General features: G+C 42.0%; 1 protein-coding gene and 1 non-coding gene across 2 annotated transcripts; one reads left to right on the top strand and one right to left on the bottom strand.

The window, feature by feature from the left end:
- Nucleotides 1-1,748: 1,748 nt before the first annotated feature.
- sacm1lb (SAC1 like phosphatidylinositide phosphatase b) lies at nt 1,749-17,581 on the bottom strand. Its single transcript, XM_062539203.1, has 20 exons — nt 17,451-17,581; nt 16,609-16,706; nt 16,048-16,122; nt 15,198-15,325; nt 10,922-11,071; nt 10,754-10,813; nt 10,366-10,399; nt 9,293-9,394; nt 8,762-8,847; nt 8,269-8,355; nt 7,891-7,959; nt 7,587-7,666; nt 7,398-7,496; nt 7,107-7,245; nt 5,932-6,001; nt 5,682-5,754; nt 5,064-5,157; nt 4,665-4,757; nt 4,502-4,559; nt 1,749-4,264 (listed from the first exon to the last, which is right to left on the bottom strand). The coding sequence occupies exons 1-20, from the start codon at nt 17,477-17,479 to the stop codon at nt 4,128-4,130; spliced, it is 1,761 nt and encodes a 586-aa protein (XP_062395187.1). The 5' UTR covers nt 17,480-17,581; the 3' UTR covers nt 1,749-4,127.
- Nucleotides 17,582-17,717: 136 nt separating this feature from the next.
- trnar-acg (transfer RNA arginine (anticodon ACG)) lies at nt 17,718-17,790 on the top strand. The gene has a single exon. It is a non-coding gene; the product is annotated as a tRNA-Arg (tRNA).
- The last annotated feature ends 2,740 nt before the right edge of the window (nt 17,791-20,530 follow it).

The following is a 20,530-nucleotide window of genomic DNA, read 5'->3' as shown; positions in this document are numbered from 1 at the left end:
AACAATGAAAAAATCTGCAACATTGCTCAATCTGGGCATGCACTGACAATGTAAGAGACTATTTTTTACCGTTTGACAAGTTCAGCTGTCTGAGTGCATCTCTGATACAGCATTTAGGCTATGAGATGTGAAAGTCAGGATATTGATCTGTTGACAGTTTGCAGGTAATAGTAAAGTCTCATAGGCAGAGAAAAGCTGTTGTTGTCAAACACTGTCCACTTACTCAACAGTCATGTGTTGATGATAGATGAAATTGAAGGATATGAAAGGTTTGCCAAGTGATATCATGCTGCTTAAAGAGTATTTTTAGTACTAGTAATTTTGATATACTTAAAATGAGGGTGTTTGATATTTAATTTTAAAATACATTATGATGTATTTTTGCCCATCCTTGCCAACAGCTAAATCAGCAAGGCAGCTATAGTACTACACTCACTCTGTGGGCATATTTAAAAGCATGCCCCCTACAGTATAGCACAGTAGCTGCCTGGCTGTTCTAGCTGTTGGCTGCAGCAACTAGAGCTGTACAAGCCACAATCAGTGAAATCATAATAAAGCAATTATCTTATCTAAACTGACTCCGCCTGTCTACTTACTTCCATTCAATATCTTTTCCCTTCAGTACTCCGTCTGGAATACCTGTATCCACTTTCGTTTACTCCGGCAAGTGCACCCCTGCCAATCAGGGAACAGAGGGCGTTCCTGACAGCGATTGCATTTGAGTTTCAAGCCTATCGTTATCGCTGTGTCCCTCGTGGTTAACATACGTCATTACCAAATGTTAATGATTGAACTCCAATGAATGACTCCAACTCAAACTTCAGATAAGTGTCCACAAACCAGGAAATAAATGTTTGCCAATGGATCTAGGCTAGACTCCCTGCTAAGAGAGTCATGGGGTGCCTCTCATGCAGTGTTTATACGTCCTCCCTCGCTCCTCGGGCCACGATCCTCACTGATCTACATAAAGAAAGATAGAAGAAGGGATAAACTATCCCATTGTTGCCGCCCATCATTCTTTTAGATCAGTGAGAATCGAGGCCCGAGGAGCGAGGGATAACGTATAAATGCTGCATGAGAGGTACCTATGGTCTTCAGGCTAGTTCTTATCAGCATTATGGAACGCTTTTATGGATAGCATCAGAGAAAAACACTGCTCATTACATTTTCCAGTCTAGTAGAGTAAAAGCTGAAAGGCTTGTATCTTTCTGTGCACTATATAGATGCACCAACATCCAGATTATTATGATGTGCAGAGTACTGTGTGCAGAGTACTGTCATTGTCTGAGCATCATCAAGGTCATGAAGAATGAATCTTTCTTATTGGACAGCCCCAGCTGCTTTCTGCGTGTGTGAGTGCACGTGTATGCACGTTAGAGAGTGTGTGGTGTGAAACCATAGGGTACACTTTGTCTTGTTTGTGCACTCATTCTGGATAATCTGGTGTGGCACTTTAAGCCTGTTTTTCTCTCCCACTGTAAAATCCACAGCCAAATTATTCCAGTGGAATTTCCTTCAGGAATGTCATCAGTGAGCACAAGTAAAGGCTCATGGCACATTTGAGCCAGAGCATGTACAACACGCTACTGTATATCCAAATCCCCCCCTCATGTGTGCAACAGATTAGGGTAATATGTGTTGAATCTTCCTCAATAGGGCAGAGGTGAGATGTTCCCAGATCAAATATAGCCTTTTCAGTCATAATGGTAATGATTACCAGAGCTTATGAAAGACGAGTCAGAGACTACTGAGATTGCCATCTTTTATTACAAACCTCCTTGACAGACGTCAGACTTGAAATAGTGACATTTCATATTCCCATGAATCAAAATATTTATTACAAAGAAACATCCCAAATAATTACCCAACAGGAGCTGATGAAATGATTCAAAATTGACAATAATTTAAGAACTCATTGGGAAAGTGCTGTTATGTGAATACATTTAAAAGTCTGCCATTTCCCACTGTGAGGCCCATGCTTAAGAAACAGTATAGAGCAAGGTGATCCAGTCAAAGCCACCAAAAATATCTTCCATAACATGTAGTTTATTCCTCTAAATACTGTATCTTAACTATGGTAGTGAAGGTCCCAGCATGTTTAATTTGGCAAGTTAATAACAATAGTGTCTATTGACAAGCATTCTCTCTACACTGCACCAAAGAAAAAAAAAATATATATGGTACATTATCAGAGGGGAAAATGCCAAAGCCTCTTACCATCAGACACATGGCATTTTGTGTCACAAAATTGTGGGCACAATTGTGGCATCATGGATAAAATTGTAAATGGTAAATGTAAAAGTGATGTATCTTTAAACATTGACATTTTGATACATAAATAAGGGATCTGCAGTGAAAGTAACAGACTGAGATCTGCTACTCAGATGTACATGATGGACACATTTGTACATGCTGTTTTCAAACAGATGGGACACAAAAGCTATCCAATGATATGTCGCCTTATTGGAGGCTATGTCATAAGGGAGAATACAGAGTATGCCGAAAGTATGGCGCCATTTTGAATAAGAACCATATTACTATGACTGGAATGGAGGATGCACGGGTGAACTGCCTCGTGTGTGACCACGCTAATGGAGATCATAGCTGCACTGTACCATGAGCAGAGCTGGGAAAGAGAACATCCTGCTTCTTGCTGTGCCGTGATGGGACAGTGCACACTAAACATCTCACAAGCACACAAAGACAAGGCATTCCCCACTCCCATCCCAAGCGTAAGGCAGCTCGAACACTACAAGTCTGACGCAGAGGCAAAGACACATCAGTAAACAGCACACATGAGACAGAAAGAGCGGAAGGGACTTAAAGGAAGCAAAGCATGGGGTTGAGGGAGGAGGATGTGAAAAGATGGACGTGGCACGGTTCAGTGATGAGCCATATTCCCACACATCTTCCTTCCCCATCTTGGGAAAACTGCATAGCCAGACTCTCACAGGATACTAAATCATCGCTCCAGCAAGCGTTTACTAGTACATGTGTCTGCATGCCCCTTCCAAAAGCTGTCCTTCCCTTCGCAGTCTGTTGTTCATTCAACAGTTACAGTTTCATATGATATGGACAAGGATGACCCCAAAACCAAGGCAAAAATAATGTAAAAAAAATAAAGGCAAAATATATTGTACATATTCAGCAGAAATAAAATCCTATCTGATGATGGATGATCTGATGTTACTGCTCGAAGCCTACAAACCACTAAACACCAAGATGCAGCCACAAATCTTAGCTGTGTGAACAATGGACCTTGGATGAGAAGATGGTTCCCTGGTGGAAGAGCATTCCTCACTCGCAGATTTGGCAAAACTCTGAGAGGAGACGAGGCCAGCATGTGAAGAGCTGACTTCAGAGTTTGTGTGTGTATGTGTGTGTGTGTGTGTGTGTGTGGGGGGGGGGGGGGGGGGTACGGCAGTGTGGCATCAGCGCAACTGCAGAATGGCATCATGGGTAATTAAAAGCTCAGGTGATGAAGAGACCAGGGACCGGGCTGGCCTCGTGGTTGTCAGGTGGATGAAGAGACAGAAGAGTGAGAAGAAAATGATAGCAGAGACTAGAGGAGAAGATGGTGAGCAAGAGAGATGAAGAAAACCCCTGATCTCAATGACGCTGCAGTGGCTGGGAGCTATGAAGGTTCTAGTACCTGCTCTCCCCCACTACACAGCAACGTGCATCTGAGTGAGTGTGTTTGTGTGTGTGTGTGTGTGTGTGTGTGTGTGTGTGTGTGTGTGTGTGTGTGTGTGTGTGTGTGTGTGTGTGTGTGTGTGTGTGTGTGTGTGTGTGTGTGTGTGTGTGTGTGTGTGTGTGTGTATGCACATGCGTCCATGTTTTATCCGTGTGTGTGTGGACAGCAGCCACGGTGAGGGCGCCCTCTCGTCCAGTCTCTTATCTGACCCTGGCACTTCTCCCTCACCGTCAAATCCAGTCCCGCCCCGGCCCATATCGCCCCCAACCCTCCCTATCCTCTCTTCGACTCCTTGACCCTTCCGCCTCTCGGCTGCTCAGTACAGACTCCAGACCTGCCGAAGGCGCGGGAAGGAGGAGGGTCCGGTGGAGGAGGAGGAGGATGAAGAGTTGAGGGTGTCGGCGGGACCCAGCTGCTTTCCACACGCGCACATTCAGTCCAGCTTCTCCTTCTGCACCAACTTGGGCGCGTCCACGAAGTCGCGGCCATTGAAGAGGATGACGCCGGCAGTCACAACACTGGCCGTGCCCCAGAACAGCACGTAGGCCAGCGTCTCTGTCCATGTGTCACCTGTCAATCAAGTGGCATTATGCAGTGACTCAACAGACCCCTGAGTTTTACGGTGTTAAAAACACTTCTTATTACGAGAAAGGAAAAATACCTGCATTCACATGAAAATCTAATGCCATTTGACCACGTAGACTGGAATGTTTATCTTTAAAACAAGCTGTATAGAGCCTCTAAGAAATATTCTGAATTTAAATAGATTAGAGGGAAGTTATTATTTAAAATCAGGCACATTCTTACCTGCCATAAGGAGGCATATGATGCACATAGAGAACGCAACCACCATGATAATGGGCAACTGAGAAAGAAAAAAAAAAGGATTAAAAATGTCACTTCAAAAAATGTATTTTCACCTCAAACTATGTATTTGATATGATGGGTCATCTTTCCACCTAGCTCTTACCGTGAGGAACTTCCAGTCTTTGGGCTCATGAAGTGGAGTGCTCATGTCCACTTCATCCACCGCATAGTTACCTAAGAAGAGATCTATAGAGTCCTGCTCAGAGACAAGAACACAAAAAGAAAAGCAGAGTACATAAGTAAGTATATAAAGTACACGTTTTGTCCCCTGAAGTAAATTAGTCTTGGGCTTCCGCCAATGCATCAAATAACATACAGTACCTCTCAGCATCCAACACACACAACGCAAATGATACATTCATACATGCATGTTATTTATACATACCGTAACGATAAAATGAAAGTCATAGAACTGTAAGTTACACACAAATGTGCAATCACTGCCCATCACTTCCGTGCTCCATCACTATTTGTATGTATGTATGTATGTATGTATGCTGACCTGTCTGAATCCATCAGAGAAGTTGTTCTTGTAGTATCTGATCATGGAGTTCCAGCCGTCCATCAGGAGGCCCACATGGGTCCTTTTACCTGTCCTGCAGGTGTGGGTGGGGTTTAGAGGCAGGTGTGATTATGTGCACCACTGCTATACTGCTCAGCCACATGGCAGTCACCACTCAGGTAGCATGTATTCCTGATCATATCCATCACATATAAATCCCACACACACACACACACACACACACACACACACACACACACAATTTCACCACCCTCGTCTTTGATCTGCTGTGGGTTTCTGAAATTAACCGCAATGCACAAATTAAATTGTTTCACAGTCTAATATAGACCTTGCCTATAGATCTAGAAGATCTATTTCTCATAGACAAACAACAAAAGGTGTCTGTGGGATGTCAATCAACTTGCCAGCCACCTTCAGAATATGCCTCAGGTCATATTACCATACTAGGCAATACAATAAAAAAAAGTTAGAAGAGATTGTGTAAAAGACTTGTAAACCAAAGGCATAAATAGCCCTAGCTACATTAGCCATTCTTATCTCCTGCAGCAGTGGGATATGCTGTTGCGAGGAGCAGTGATGCCCACGTGATGCCCTCACCGTGTGAAATCCGTCTTCAGCGCCCCCGTGCCCGCATACTGCTTAGCACACGCATTGGCATTATCCGCCCATGCTGAAAGAGAGAGAGCGAGAGAGAGAAAGAAACAGAAAGAGTGAGTGAATGAGAGAGAGAAACAGAGAGAGAGAGAGAGAGAGAGAGAAAATAAGCAACCATAAATTGTAATTAATTGTAATTAATTGACTGAGGGGTGTCTGTCCTGGGACCAGTGACTAGTGGGCGTAATCTCACCATTCTTATAGACCTTCTCAAAGTCGGTCTGCTCCTCCACCCTCTGGCCCACGTGGAGGACACTCATTTTCTGCAGGGACCACAGGACAGAGTTAGCGCTGTGCTGTACAGACCTACTGTACTCTACTGTACCTTTGCATTTGCATGTCAGGCAGGTGTGACAATACAACTGACAAACTACCGTATCCCACATAAACACACAGACACACACACACACACACACACACACACACACAGCGAGCCCCCGCTGAATCATTTACTACTCCTCGGATGGCTCCATGTCAAGCCCCTTTTACAACCACATCTCTGATAAACATCACCCTTTAAGACAACAGATACTCAAAGTCCACGGGGCCATAGGCTACCCCTGCCAGGCGCCCTCACAAAGCACTGCAGGGTCTGGACAGACCTTACTGTAAACACACTTGCTCAACTGCTTGCACAGTAAACTGACCATGTCACCGGGAGCTTTTTCCGTTAGATTGTTAAATTGACCATAAAAAGAAATGCTACTGTCGTTTGTCATGTCACGAAGGTACAAAGTTTGCATGATTGTTGAAACCTACTGTTATTACTGTTCCTTTCATTCTGAGAGAAAACACACGGGATGGGCCTCTCACAGTACTGCTTAGCTACAAACACACATTCTAAAATTGATAGCTCCGGTCCTTGACTATGACTGGCTGAATCTTGTTCGATGCCATTGTAAAATCCAGCACAAACATACACCTTGACCACAGTTCACTCTATATGACTGCACTACGACAACCTGATACAAAAGAGAGTAGCTGCATCTCACAGTAACTTGGCAACCATTCCGATTGAGGAAATATATTTATTGGCTTAAGAATGATTATCTATGACTAAATGATTACTTATCTCATTGCTGTGCCTTTATTTTTATGAAATCTTGCCAGATGTATGTATTGACCGTTTCACAAAAGCAATAAGCCACTTGAGCCTGAGGACGCTTGAGCTCTTGAGTCGTGCCTAACAACGCCCCTTAGCGGTTCTAAAATCAGTATAACTTACGGCCTCTCGGGCTCACTTGCGCCTCAGCAAAAAGCTAATGATCTCCAAAATGAGTTCTGAAACAAAGCAAAAGTAAAGTCGTCTCTACGGGGCTGAAGAGAGAAGTTCATGTGCGGGCGAGGAGGGCGTGGGGGGAGCGTCACCTGTAGCTGGGACTGGAGGGAGCGGCGGGCCAGCAGGCTCTGCACCACATTGGTACGGTCCAAGCAGTCCATGCAGTTGCTGCGGAACGTTCCCTCTTGCTGAACAATCACAGAGCCGTCGGCATCCACCAGGAAGTACCTGTAAGTGACGAGAGTAGCTACCGTCACCATAGAAGGCAATCACCTCACTAAATGCGCCAGATCTATGGAATGCTGAAGATTTCATGTGTGAAGGTGGACACATTTTAGGTTATATCGTAAAAAGGCCACCAAAAGTTGGGTAATGCATACCCAAATTCATCTTGCATCTCAGCCACCATGTCCACCAAAATCTGCAGGCGATGCCACCTCATCCGACTGCACTCTTTGTGGAAATCAAATGCTATATACCTACAAGGGAGACGAGCAGTGCAGTTAGGCAGGGAGGCTATAATCAGCAAATACAACATGTTTCAGAGTAGAATCCACAGGCTCACTTACTTCACCATGCCATTCGCTAAACTGGACACCATTTTGGAAAAGGCAAGTTCCAAGGGTTTTTCTGAACCTTTCTGATTAATCTAGAACAGGACAAATGAATAATTCCTTCAGACAAGTACTGTTTTTTTAATAACATAATATACATAACATAATAACATATTATTTTAAAAAAGTATATATATATATATATACATATATATAAAGTTTTAACTCTTTGAAAATTTAGGTTTTGACAAATACAATACAAAAAAAATTGTGGGAGACTGACAAAAGAATACAATTGAAATGGGTTCAAAACACCTACCAAGTTTAAAATCACTTGTTTCCCATACGTGATTATCTGAGAGTCAAAATGCCTTTGGAGACCATCAAGCTGAAAGGAGACGCGAGAAGAAGAAGAAAGCAGGTAATCATTACTTAGAGATTCTCTGAATGGAGGCCATCAAATACCAATTAAAACATCTACTTAAATTGACTACAGTAATTTCACGCATATAAGCCACATTGTGTATAAGCCGCAGGACAGTGTTTTATGCAAGTTAAAAGTTGTGCAAAACAAAACCATATTAACTGCCCCCCTGTATTAACCTCATAGCGGAAGACATTTTGCAAAATCAATGTATAAGCCGCGGCTAATAGTCAGGAAATTACGGTAATGATACATAGGGGGCTGCCGTCTTACATGGTTGGTATTTTTGCTGATCTGTGGCTTGGGCTTGTATTTGAGGTTTGGCCTCTGAGACCAGTAGAAGGGAATGGATCCTCGGGTCTGTGCAGAGAAGAGGAGAGGACATTTCATTTAAGAGGCAGATAAATGGAGGAGCTGACATCTTATTTTAGAGGCAGCTCGTGTGACTACATCAAGGAAGTGAAATCTAAACTTCTATACGTCTTCATCAAGCCATTATTACATAACTGGCCAAATCAAGTCTGAGGAACTGCAAGGCCAGACGAGGTAACTTTACACTCACGGAGAGGGCAAGTGTTAGATAATCATTGTAGTTAAAACTCTCATTAAACCCCGAACATAAAACTTCTATTCCAAAGGCTAAAAACACCTCATGGAAACATGCGCAGCTTTGCAATAAGATTATGCAGTGTAATAATCTCAAATGTGTAGACATTTGTGCTGTGTCTATCAAGCAACAATTAAGAAATTCGTATCTATGAATCACCTGAACAAATGAGGCTTTTGATCCATTGTACTGGATGATCTGTTCTGTTTCCACAAAGTTGGCAGCATGGCCTTCGGAGTCAATACCTGAGCGAGGAAGAGGTTAAATAAAGTTATTTATTATGTTGTCATAAAGTTATGCTAACAGAATATGGCAGTAAAGATGAAAGCTACTGAGCATAGCTTTATGTGTGCAGTTAGTCTTTGTTGTGTCCCGCACACCCACAATGCTGTCTTGTCACTATTTCAAACGCCCTTTAAGGGCATGAAAAGACAAAAGCTCTTGCTCTGGAGTCAGGAGTTACTCTCTCCCTTAATTGCAGTCTATCGGTGTTCACCTATGGGGGATGTTACCTCTAATCAATGTATGTCTTCTCTAATGGTGAATTTTGTTTCTACAAATAGACATAAAGAAACAATAAAACTCTGCTTGGGCATAACACATATTACCGATCAACAGTCAACTGGGAAGTTGTGTAATGTTGTGCCAAAAGCCGAAACATGCGGGTAAAGTAAACAATGAACCAATCACCTCGCACATAATACCGCACCCCCGCTCGGAAACAGCTCCTCCTGGAGATGATGTTCCACCCAAAGATCTTGCCATTGATACAGCAGGAGTGCATTGTGATGTCTGGTGGGATGGAGTGGGTTAAGGATTTTCTCTCCAGCCATTAAAGATATCCTAGTAGTATTTAAACCAAGCCGGCTGAGTACAGGTCAAAACGGAGTTCAACAACTTATATAAAACATACAGAGGAACTTAAACACAACAGTAATCATTTCAGGTGAAAAACCATGCAATTGACCAACTCTCCCAACAACCCACTCATAAAACAGATGGCCATGTCAGAGAACTAAGGAGCCTTTCAACAGAACTTATTTCCCCCATAAAATAGGTTAATGTCCTTGATGTACTATCCATTAACTGATAAGGAACTAAACATGCAATCATAAAGCTAAATATAAGTCTAAAAGCCTTTATGAACTTGTGACTCAGTGCCATGGCCCTGTCAGATAGCAACAGAGGCAGATTTGTTTTGATAACACAGGAAGAGGAGCAACAAAGGACTGCAGATATCTAGATAAGTGAAACTAGATATAGTAACGAAGCGGACTACTCACCATAGGCACAATAATGAACAATGCCTGATTATAAAGTAATAGATGTCGATTACAAATGCTAATCTGCATAAACTTGTGAGGACAAAGGGGAAAATCTGCAGAGATATTTTGGTTACACCACTAAGACAAAAGGGGAATATCTGCAGAGATATTTACATTACACCACTGAAGTGTCTGTTGAACAGTAGATTACCACATTTAGGAGGTTGTTTGGCAAAACTAAAGAGAGCAGCTTTCACTACGTTCAGGCCATGGCCCAATAGTGCAAGTAATCCTGATAAGATGTGCTATGGATCTCTGGCTCCCCTCAGTGGCTAGAAGGCCACACTGCATATTCTGTTAGCTGAGGAAGTTTTGCCCTACAAAACATGCCTCCTTTTTGGGCATTATTAAGCCTGAATGAATGACTAAGAATTTTCTTCAAAGACATCCAACAGTAGTTTGGCTTGATTAATATGACATATTATAATAAAAGGATACAACCATGCACCACAGGGTAGGCAAACTTGTGTAGCTGTGGAAAGGGAGACAGAACAGCAGCGGAAACATGAGTTAACTCCATTGACAGCAAATTACCTTTGTAACTTTGTGAACTGGGTCAACCCAGTACTACCCATATAGTTCATATACTACCAATGTTGGCGTACACAGAAAAACATATGATGGTATGAACTATAGAAAGTAAATTCATCCGAGGAAGGTCTATGACTGAAACATTGGGAATACAGTGAATAAATGTTTGCATGCGTAATGGGCAGTGTGCGGGATTCTCTCTTTTAAGTATGAACTATAGAAAGCCCATGATGGACACACACGTCGTCACTAGCTGGTAACAGGTACACGGGATCACAGGGGGTTCTCTTCTCACCTCAGGCTGAGTCATGAAGTCTCTCAGCAGATGTCCATTCCACACAAACCTCTGGTCTGCCTGAAAACCAAGCACGGATGTGTTTAGGTGCAACAACTGCATTACTGTGGCCAAGTTTTACACACGGCTGTGGCTGTTTAAGAATGTGTATGTGCCTGTGTGTCTCACTCTCTCTAGCAGGGTCATCTCCTGAAACTCGGGGCTGGTGTTGGCCAGGCGCTGCAGTGTATGAGTAAGGTCATAGTCTGCGGCGAAGTAAAAACCGTCTGTGTTCAACACATTGTTGATCATGGACAGGAAAGTCTTGTTGTCCTGCATCTAAAAGTGGGACAGAAAAAGATGAAACATGATTTATGTAGGCTACCTTTTAGGCTGTGCATGCCTGAACTCTGCACAGCCTAAACAAACCAAGAGACCTCTTAAATTTGCCTACAAAAAAATAAGTGATAAGACCAACGGAAATTGAAACGTGGCGATTTGCCAGGCTGATTTGACATGGAACTATACCCTCATTCAGGCGTAATAATCCAGTCACGTCTGCTGCAGCTCAACCTTGCTGCTGAACATTAGCCAACAGACACTATTTTCAGGTGCTGCATGATATCATTGTGCTGCTGTGCCCAGGGGCGTTAACTACCGACAGTGCAGATGGTGCTGGGGGTGGGGCACCGTGGAACAACGGCCCCCCTCCCTACTTACGTTTTCAGTGACACATTTTCACCTTAGTGTTATAGCTACAATAGAGGCTTGACAAGTACTTATACCACTCTCTAGCCTTGCCCATCTGAGTCACGGTGACCCTATTTGTATATATATTTTTTGTATTGTGCTTTCGCTTTTTCAACTGTCGTTTAGAAGTAACAAAAAATACCTGCAACTTATTGTTGTGTTATTTGGGTTCTATTTTATTGTCAGAATTTGCAAAGGAACACAAGGGCTGTTGGGAATGGGGATATCTGTTTATCCATCTTACTTCCTGTCATTCGTGATTACGAATCTTTGATTACATTCTTGAATAGCCTACTAGCTAACAGTATTAGCACTAGTGTGGCTAAGTTTTACAGTACAACAATGCAGTCCGCGTTCAGTAAGCACTAAAGCGGCTTACAAAAGAGAAAGAAAAGAAGACTGGTGGATGACTGTAGTCTACACTGCTTAACTTAAAGAGACCCTATGCAACTTTCTGCAGGAGACAATCGCTCCTTGTTTACATCTGGAAGTCTTGAGACGAAGAACCACGCTTGCAATTTATATATTTAAATATAGCCTATACATGTATAAATATACACGCTAAAGCTGTCGGGGAAGCTCTGCAGAGAAAATGCAAGCATAAAACGAGCGAAAACGAAAAACAAAACCGAAACCAGAGATGAAATCGCCAATCCTGCATAGTTTCTCTTTAATAGGACTGTTTCCGATATCGGGGGAATTCAGTGGGATGATTAACCTGGTAGCCCATCAAAATTCCACTGGAGCTCCAAGCGGTTTTGTTCATGCAGCCTAACACCTTACAACTCTTCGACTCAAGGTAAAATGTAATTTTTGGTACATAGCTAATTTAGATACATTTATGGTGTGGGTGCTTGCGTTTCTTCACAAATCGGCTGTCTTGGTTTGTATATAAATTAATATTAAGTGACACATAAGAGGGAGGTCAAAGGGGACGGACGGTAATTAAATTGGTGTCGTTCTAATACCCTCGTAGTGTGTTAGCTTACTTTAGATCGCCCAACTAGACTACGCCGTTACGTTAAGTCCATAACATTTAGAAGATTAAACTGTCTAACTATGAGTTGAGCACACTTTTTTGAGATTGGGAGGGGGGGGGGCCCATCGCCAATCTGTGCATCAGGGCCTTGTCCAACCACGTTACGCCACTGGCTGTGCCCATGGTGTTCCTTGATTATAACGCTGGAATGAGAGTATAGTTCCACATCAAATCTGCCTAGAAAATCGCCATGTTTCATTTTCCGTTGGTCTTACTACACTTTCTAAATTGAGAGGAGACAAGTTTTAAACAAGAAAATTACCGGAAATCTTAGTCACTTTTAAACATGATTCTAGCAGGCGAGAAGCTAATGGTCTAATCAGATTCAATAATCTATGCTAGGCTGGAGCTAAAACTGCTATCACCAGACTCAGAGAACGGCTGGATGAACTGGAGAAAGGTAAAAATCAATTATTTAACTCAAGGGGAGGTGGAAAATAAGTGTAATTTAAGACGTCTCTCATCATGAAAACAAGAAAATGTGGCCATGTAATGTAATAAAAGATGAATAACACTTGGTTAGATTTTATTTTTTTCAGTGAAACCTCTCTCAGCTTCATATATATAGCACATGTGGGCTGTGTCTGAAACATAAGTACACACACGCTGGGCAGTGTGCATTTTCCGGAAGTTACGTCAGAATAGACTGTCCGAAAGTCAAGCGCTCTCACTAGATGGGTACTGGGTCATTCCACCTCAATTCAACGGATTTTAGAGAAAATTTCTGCTTGACCATCTCAGATTTGCTTCAAACTTTTACCATCTAAAGAGTAACCATTTAAACTAACTTAGCCAAAATATTAGATTGGTATACCTAATACATCCAGAGAAAAACATTTTTGAACATGGTACCCCCCTTCTGATTTTTGGCACATTGGCGCCCTCATCTAAATCTGCAGCAAAGTTCAGATGTCATTATCTCAAAAAGTGTTCAAGCTAAAGACTTCATTTTTTCTGTGAATAATGATTGCTACCTATAGATTCCACATATTCATTCATAAGTCGTATGTGTTGACACTGGCTGTGTTTCAATCTTGTGAAATCAGAAGAAAAATTGCAGATTTCTTTCACACCCCCACATTGGGTGCCCCATTACACAATTTGTAAACAAAATGTTTGGCAAATGGTTATGTCTCTCTACAGAAGTGTTTAAGCTGTCTTTGAAAAAGTAATGAAGAGGTGTCTATATTGCTTTTTTGTTGGAAGTATTGTAACACAAAACTGAAAAACAATCAATTTGGATAATATTGTATCTCCCCATTACAGAGGTATGACAAGCTATACCAATGAATTTAACACATCTCCAGAAAGAGTATGGAATGGGCTTTCAGACTGTGAAATTTCAAGATGGTATTATGGCTATGGTTATTGAAATGTTATTTTTGAAATATTGGTCTACTATAACAACACATTGCTGATATCCATGAACAGTGACATCTAGTGGCATTAAATAGTGACAGCAGCAATTTATTTCGGAAATACAGGAAATATTTTATTAGTTCATCACTCAGCAAGTAAATGAAAATATAAATGTTTAACAGTATGAGACATAAACATCTGATACTTAGGAATAAGACAAGGATTATGAAATCATTAAATAATAGCAAAAAAAGCAACGCTAATTGTTGTAATAGACCAATATTTAAAAAAATGTTTTTTAATAACTGCAGCCATAATACCATCTTGAAATTTCACAGTCTGAAAGCCCATTTCATACTCTTTCTGGAGATGTGTTCAATTCATTGGTATAGCGTGTCATACCTCTGTAATGGGGAGATACAATATCATCCAAATTGATTATTTTTCAGTTTTGTGTTACAATACTTCCAACAAAAAAGCAATATAGACACCTCTTAATTACTTTTTCAAAGACAGCTTAAACACTTCTGTAGAGAGACATAACCATTTGTCAAACATTTTGTTTGCAAATTGTGTAATGGAGCACCCAATGTGGGGGTTGAAAAAAAATCTGCCATTTTTCTTCTGATTTCACAAGATTGAAACACAGTCAGTATCAATACATACGGCCTACGAATGAATATGTGGAATCTATAGGTAGCAATCATTATTCCCAGAAACTTTGAAGTCTTTAGCTTGAACACTTTTTGAGATAATGACATCTGAACGTTGCTGCAGATTTAGATGAGGGCGCCAATGTGCCAAAAATCAGAAGGGGGGTACCATGTTCAAAAACGTTTTTCTCTGGATGTATTAGGTATACCAATCTAATATTTTGGCTAAGTCAGTTTAAATGGTTACTCTTCAGGTGGTAAAATTTTGAAGGAAATCTGAGATGGTCAAGCAGAAGGCATTTGTTGAATTGAGGTGGAATGACCCTACTTCGTTTGGCGTGATTTCCAAGCGTGCATCGATGCATCTTTTTTGGACTCAGATATCCCATAATCCATTGCGCAGCGCAGGTCAAGCTCCACACGTCATGCAAATCGTCAACACACCCCCCTCCCCGAGTCAGGTGACGCCAACTAGTTTGTGCTGCCCAAATGTAGGTAGGGACGCATACTGAGGAGCAAGCTAACTGAGACGCTACTGGAAAGAAGGTACTATCCAGCGTGCACGCTTGACTTTTGGACACAGCCGTGATGTGACAAGCACAGACCCAATCACAAGGCTTTGAAAAACTCACAAGGCTTTGAAAAACAATTACAGCGGTCACACCTGATTATCAGTGAGGTGAAGGACTGTCTTTTTGTATGAGATGACATCAAATTCCACAGCCTTCCACACCAAGTGTCCAAGCAGGTCCCCCACCTTTTTCTTCTTTGTGATCACAATGAGGTACATGCCTGAGAAGATGAGAAGGAAATGCAACTCACACCATCATAGCACAAATTGAATCATGATATGATACTGTACACTGCTAGGTTTGATGAAAACATACAATACATAAGTGGGCTTATAAATATTACTCTACAGCCATCTTGTGTGAAAATGTCTGCCATCAAGCGGTCACAGATCTCACCCCTAGCTTTCCAAGCACGTACCAATACCAGAAGCTGTTACATGCCAATACCAGAAGCTGTTACGCGAAGCTACTTCCAGACATTAACATAGAATATATAAAACAGTAGCAAAGTTGGATGTGCTGCAGCTGTGAAAGTGCACCTGCTACAGTGTCAACGTGGTGAAAATCACAACCAGATATGCCATTGTGTTTCAAGAAAACTATTGCAATTTCTAGGAAAAGCAATCACACACTTGGCTATATTTAGCGACTGCAAGAGACGTGATGAGGCTACAGCAAAGAATTTGTAGCAGCGTACATTTTTTTTTTGTGCAAACACTTGTACGTGTAGCACAAAGGCCTAGTGACCCCCCGCTGTTTTGGATCACTGTATCAACATGGTGGTGCACTTCTCCGCTTCTACGCTTATGAGAATACTTTGATCAAATCACACACATAAGGCTTGAACAGTGTACATTTACCAAACCAACAATTCCAGCTAGTACCAATCTTTGGCCACAGTGGAACTGCATTCAAGGATTCGCAGCAGGACTGAGGGCATACCTGCCACTAATCTGATCGTTCCCATGATGCCGCATACTGGCCGTGTCACTGCTGACGGTGGGATATCCTTCCTCACTGTAAGGTGAAAACCAAGAAAAAAAACAGAAAATGTCACTGTCATACCTGAAAAAAGTCCCTTGAAGTAGACAACAGAGATGAAAACATGACAAGAAGCTGGAGCAACAACATGCATCCAGAAAAAGTAGATGAAAGGTACCCTATTGAACAGGATCATATTAGTTCCGCAAGGACATTACCACACAACAAATTTAGGTGTATGCAACAACTAATGTGTAGGATCATTCACAATACATGATTAATTTAAACAGGTACAGGTACCACCACCTGTAGACAACTTTAAGCCTACTTCAAGATTCTTGGACAGGTAGCATTTAATAACAAACGCTGAGGCTTACCACTCTCTCATACAACAAAACAATACCTTTAGAGTAAAAACAATTCAAGCGGTCAGCTCCTTCATAAAGACTAAATCACAACACAGTGCTCTCTTACATAAGTTATATTGCAAATGTAATGATATCCATCTGCCAAGATACATACCAGTGAGTGTCATCTCTGTTGACACCCTGTCGATGGCAAGGACATCATTTGCCCCATCATCACAAGCCTCAATAAAAAATCTCTCTGGGGTTGTATGCCTACAGAGACAGAGAGAAAGGGGAGACCTGATATGACAGACCTTTCGCAACTTTGGGACTTCACAGCCAGATGTTCACACCATGGTTCACACGCATACACGCACAAAACATGGTTTACACATTACGGTTAACGTAACTTAAGGTTAACCCACTCTCTATGGAAAGATGTCCAATCTAACATTATGATTTCTAAAATTTTCAAAAATGGAGATATGGCATAACGTAAAGCTATTTAACGGACGTTAACACAACGTAGTCGTCATTACAACGGGGCGGTGAACGTGCTGTATTAACGATAACATTTAACGTTGGCTCACCAGTTCTCTGGCTAACTGCTGGTGAGCTAACTAGCCATAACTTACTGTACAACGTTGAACTTCAAACACATTAACTCTTATTACAGCCAACTCTATTAAGTATATTGACTATAAACACATCGGCCAGCTTGTATGACCTTTAGCAGAACTGCCCATTGGAAATGATCTCGCAACGAGTTTCTTCTAACATTAGCTATCTAGCTAGCATTAGCTCTTCGCAATCTGGCAGCAAGCTGGCAAGTACTGAATGACAGCATTAGAAGACCACAATGATAATATGCAATGCCTTCACGACTAACTATTCACTTATCAAAACATTGCAAGAGTCTAATCTATTTAAAAGACCTATGTTCAATAACTCGCGTCCGACCAGATAACTAGCACTAACAAACAATTAACATTACAATAACCCGCTGGATATACTTACAAATTGAAGCTCTCGTAGGCAGTCGCCATCTTTACATCAGCACTAGGAGCACCCCCAGTGACGTGTCACATGTAAGAGGGAGAGACTTCTAAAGTATCGTAATAAACGTGCCTAACTTCCCTAAATGTCACATGTATTTCTTGTGTTACGGTAAATGAACGTAGTTTAGACAAACGCCACGAAATGCACCATGAAATGATTGGACAGTTGATTAGTAAAATGAAAGATGATTGGGTGAAAAAGATTGTCTTAATTGACATATCCGGCGGGCCAGTGGCGCAATGGATAACGCGTCTGACTACGGATCAGAAGATTCTAGGTTCGACTCCTGGCTGGCTCGAAAATTTTGAACTGATTTCATTACATTCATCGAAGACCGATATCGGACGTTGCTGACGTTCCTACAAACCGTCCCGAAGATACTAGCAATCAAGAAAAGCATGAAAGTAGCGAGCCATGGGGCAAAGGGGGTTTTACAGACATGGGCTGCTGTAAAAGATTGTCATGCAGAAATAAAATCTAGGATGTCCCAGGATCACAACCTGGGTGGACAACCCGGTCAATAAGCTGCTGTTTGTGTGTTATCGCCCTTTTTATGCCCTATTATAAGTCTATGGCCGAATATATTATGGGGTGAAAAGGATACAAATTTTAACAAATAGATATCCCCACAAAAATTCCTCAGATGATTATTTACATTAAGGCAACACTTTTTTGTATTAGAAAAATAAAATGGACAAGTATTCTATATTATTCAATCTAAGAAAAATAAGGCCAAACTAAAAATGCAGCTTTGAAAGCAAAAATATAAAGTTTGAAAGCAAAAATCATGATTTTTAAATGTTTAAGCCTAACAAAATGTATTGTGTTCTCATTGACTTTCAATTCAAATTCTAAAACGCTGGTTACGAATGTAACCGTGGTTCTATGAATAGTGGAAGACCGCCAGAGGCGGAAACAGAGTGGAAGATATCATGCGCTCGCGCATTGGCTACGAGAACTTATTGATTGGTTGTCATCTCGTGACCTCATGACGCCCTGATATTTATATATACCTACTGATACGTCATGATCTTTCTCAATGGTCATTCTCGCAATTCCGAGTGACCAAGAACTCTGGCGGTCTTCCACTATTCATAGAACCACGGTTACATTCGTAACCAGCGTTCTATTTCATACTTCCAGACCGCCAGAGGCGGAAACAGAGTGGAAGACTTATACCACCAAGTCACGAGGAATAAAACACTTCAGTCAGTCCAGCTGAATTCAACACCTTTATTGAATAACACACAGGTTTAGGCAAACCGCACCTAGGAATCACTAGGTAACACTGCTGCAGAGACTGGTGGAAGAGATACCACATTCAATCTATAAAACCTGGAAAACGTACATGGGGAAGACCAAGTAGCCGCAGAACATAAACTGCTCACAAAAAGAAAGGAAACTTGACTTTGGCCCATTATATCTCCCCTTTAGTAATACCAACCAGTAAAGTGTTTCCTATCATTTTTATCGTTGATTTGTCACCTTTACAATGAGGTATAGCTTGTAAGCATAGGGCAATCATGGAATGAGCAACACAAGCAAACGTGTAAGTAGTGCCAACGAAAAATGTGCCAAAATGGCCTGTTATGCTGTTGGAATTCACCTTTGTTACTTCAAGCATTGACGATTGCACTCTCCCACAGAAATGAGGAAAACAAAACATGTTAGGCATACATTTGTTCATTTTATACTCAGTGTCAGGGTCCTCAGTAGCGTGTAGACAGGTTGGCACCTTCTTCTCATGCTGGTCACCAACCTGGCTACATTCTGCTGTGGGATGGCATTCCATTCCTCGATAAGGATCTGTTGTAAGTCAGCCAACCTGGTTTTGTTGGTGACTCTGGCACGTACAGCACGCTCAAGCTGATCCCACAAGTGTTCAAGGCAGGCCATTCGATCCTCTCCACTCCCAAATTCTAGAGGTACTCTCTGATGATCCCAGCTCTATGGGGGCGAGCGTTGTCATCCTGGAGGATGGCAATTGGTCCCATATTCTGGAGATATGGAATTGCCACTGGCTCCAGAATCTCATCCCGGTATCTAACTGTATGATGATTGCCTTCAATGATAACAAGGTCTGTCTTTCCAGTTAGGGAGATGTCACCCCACAGCAGAATGTACCCAGGTTGGTGACCTGCATGAGAAGAAGGTGCCAAGCTGTTGTGGCTGCATATGGATCCTCTACACGCTACTGAGGACCCTGACACTGAGTATAAAATGAACAAATGTATGCCTAACATGTTTTGTTGTCCTCATTTCTGTGGGAGAGTGCAATCATCAATGCTTGAAGTAACAAAGGTGAATTCCAACAGCATAACAGGCCATTTTGGCACATTTTTCGTTGGCACTACTTACACGTTTGCTTGTGTTGCTCATTCCATGGGAGCCCAATGCTTACAAGCTATACCTCATTGTAAAGGTGACTAATAAACGATGAAAATGACATAAAACACTTTACTGGTTGGTATTACTAAAGGGGAGATATAATGGGCCAAAGTCAAGTTTCCTTACTTTTTGTGAGCGGTTTATATCGGCAAGAGATATCCCCCTCAAAGCAGCCCAAGAGGTTGCTATAGCGCGCGTTGAGTGACACCTCACAGAAGCAGGCGCTGGTCTATCAACAGAACGGTAGGCAGTGCTGATGGCCTCTGACACCCAATGTGCCAGTCTTTGTTTTGACAGGGCCGTTCCTTTCTGACAGGCCCCATAACGGACGAACAGTTGGTCCGTTGCACGCCATTGGCCAGTCACAGAGACGTACTGCTGTAAAGCACGCACTGGACACAGTGCTAAGCGTGAATCATCAGAATGAAATGCAGCCAAGGTCAGTGGCTGATTAGAAAATTGTGGAGACAGTACCTTGGGTAGAAAGGCAGGGTTAGGCCACAGAGTAACCTGGTTGTGGTCAGGGCCCCAACGCATACACTGAGCACTCACAGAGAGGGCATGAAGTTCACTAACTCTCTTGGCAGAAGTGATTGCCAACAAGAAAGCTGTTTTAATAGAGAGCCATTTAATATCGGCATGCTCTAATG

Source organism: Sardina pilchardus, chromosome 6 (assembly GCF_963854185.1).
Source record: "Sardina pilchardus chromosome 6, fSarPil1.1, whole genome shotgun sequence".
NCBI lineage: Eukaryota > Metazoa > Chordata > Actinopteri > Clupeiformes > Clupeidae > Sardina > Sardina pilchardus.
The sequence above is the reverse complement of the archived record's forward strand: the minus strand, read 5'-3'. Positions and strand labels throughout refer to the sequence as shown.

Coding starts and splice junctions, on each gene's coding strand:
- sacm1lb (XM_062539203.1), bottom strand. CDS start 17,479: ATGGCGACTGCCTACGAGAGCTTCAATTT. Junction 10,814..10,921: donor AGATGACCCTGCTAGAGAGA/GTGAGACACACA, acceptor CTTGGTTTTCAG/GCAGACCAGAGGTTTGTGTG. Junction 4,560..4,664: donor AAGACTGGAAGTTCCTCACG/GTAAGAGCTAGG, acceptor TTTCTTTCTCAG/TTGCCCATTATCATGGTGGT.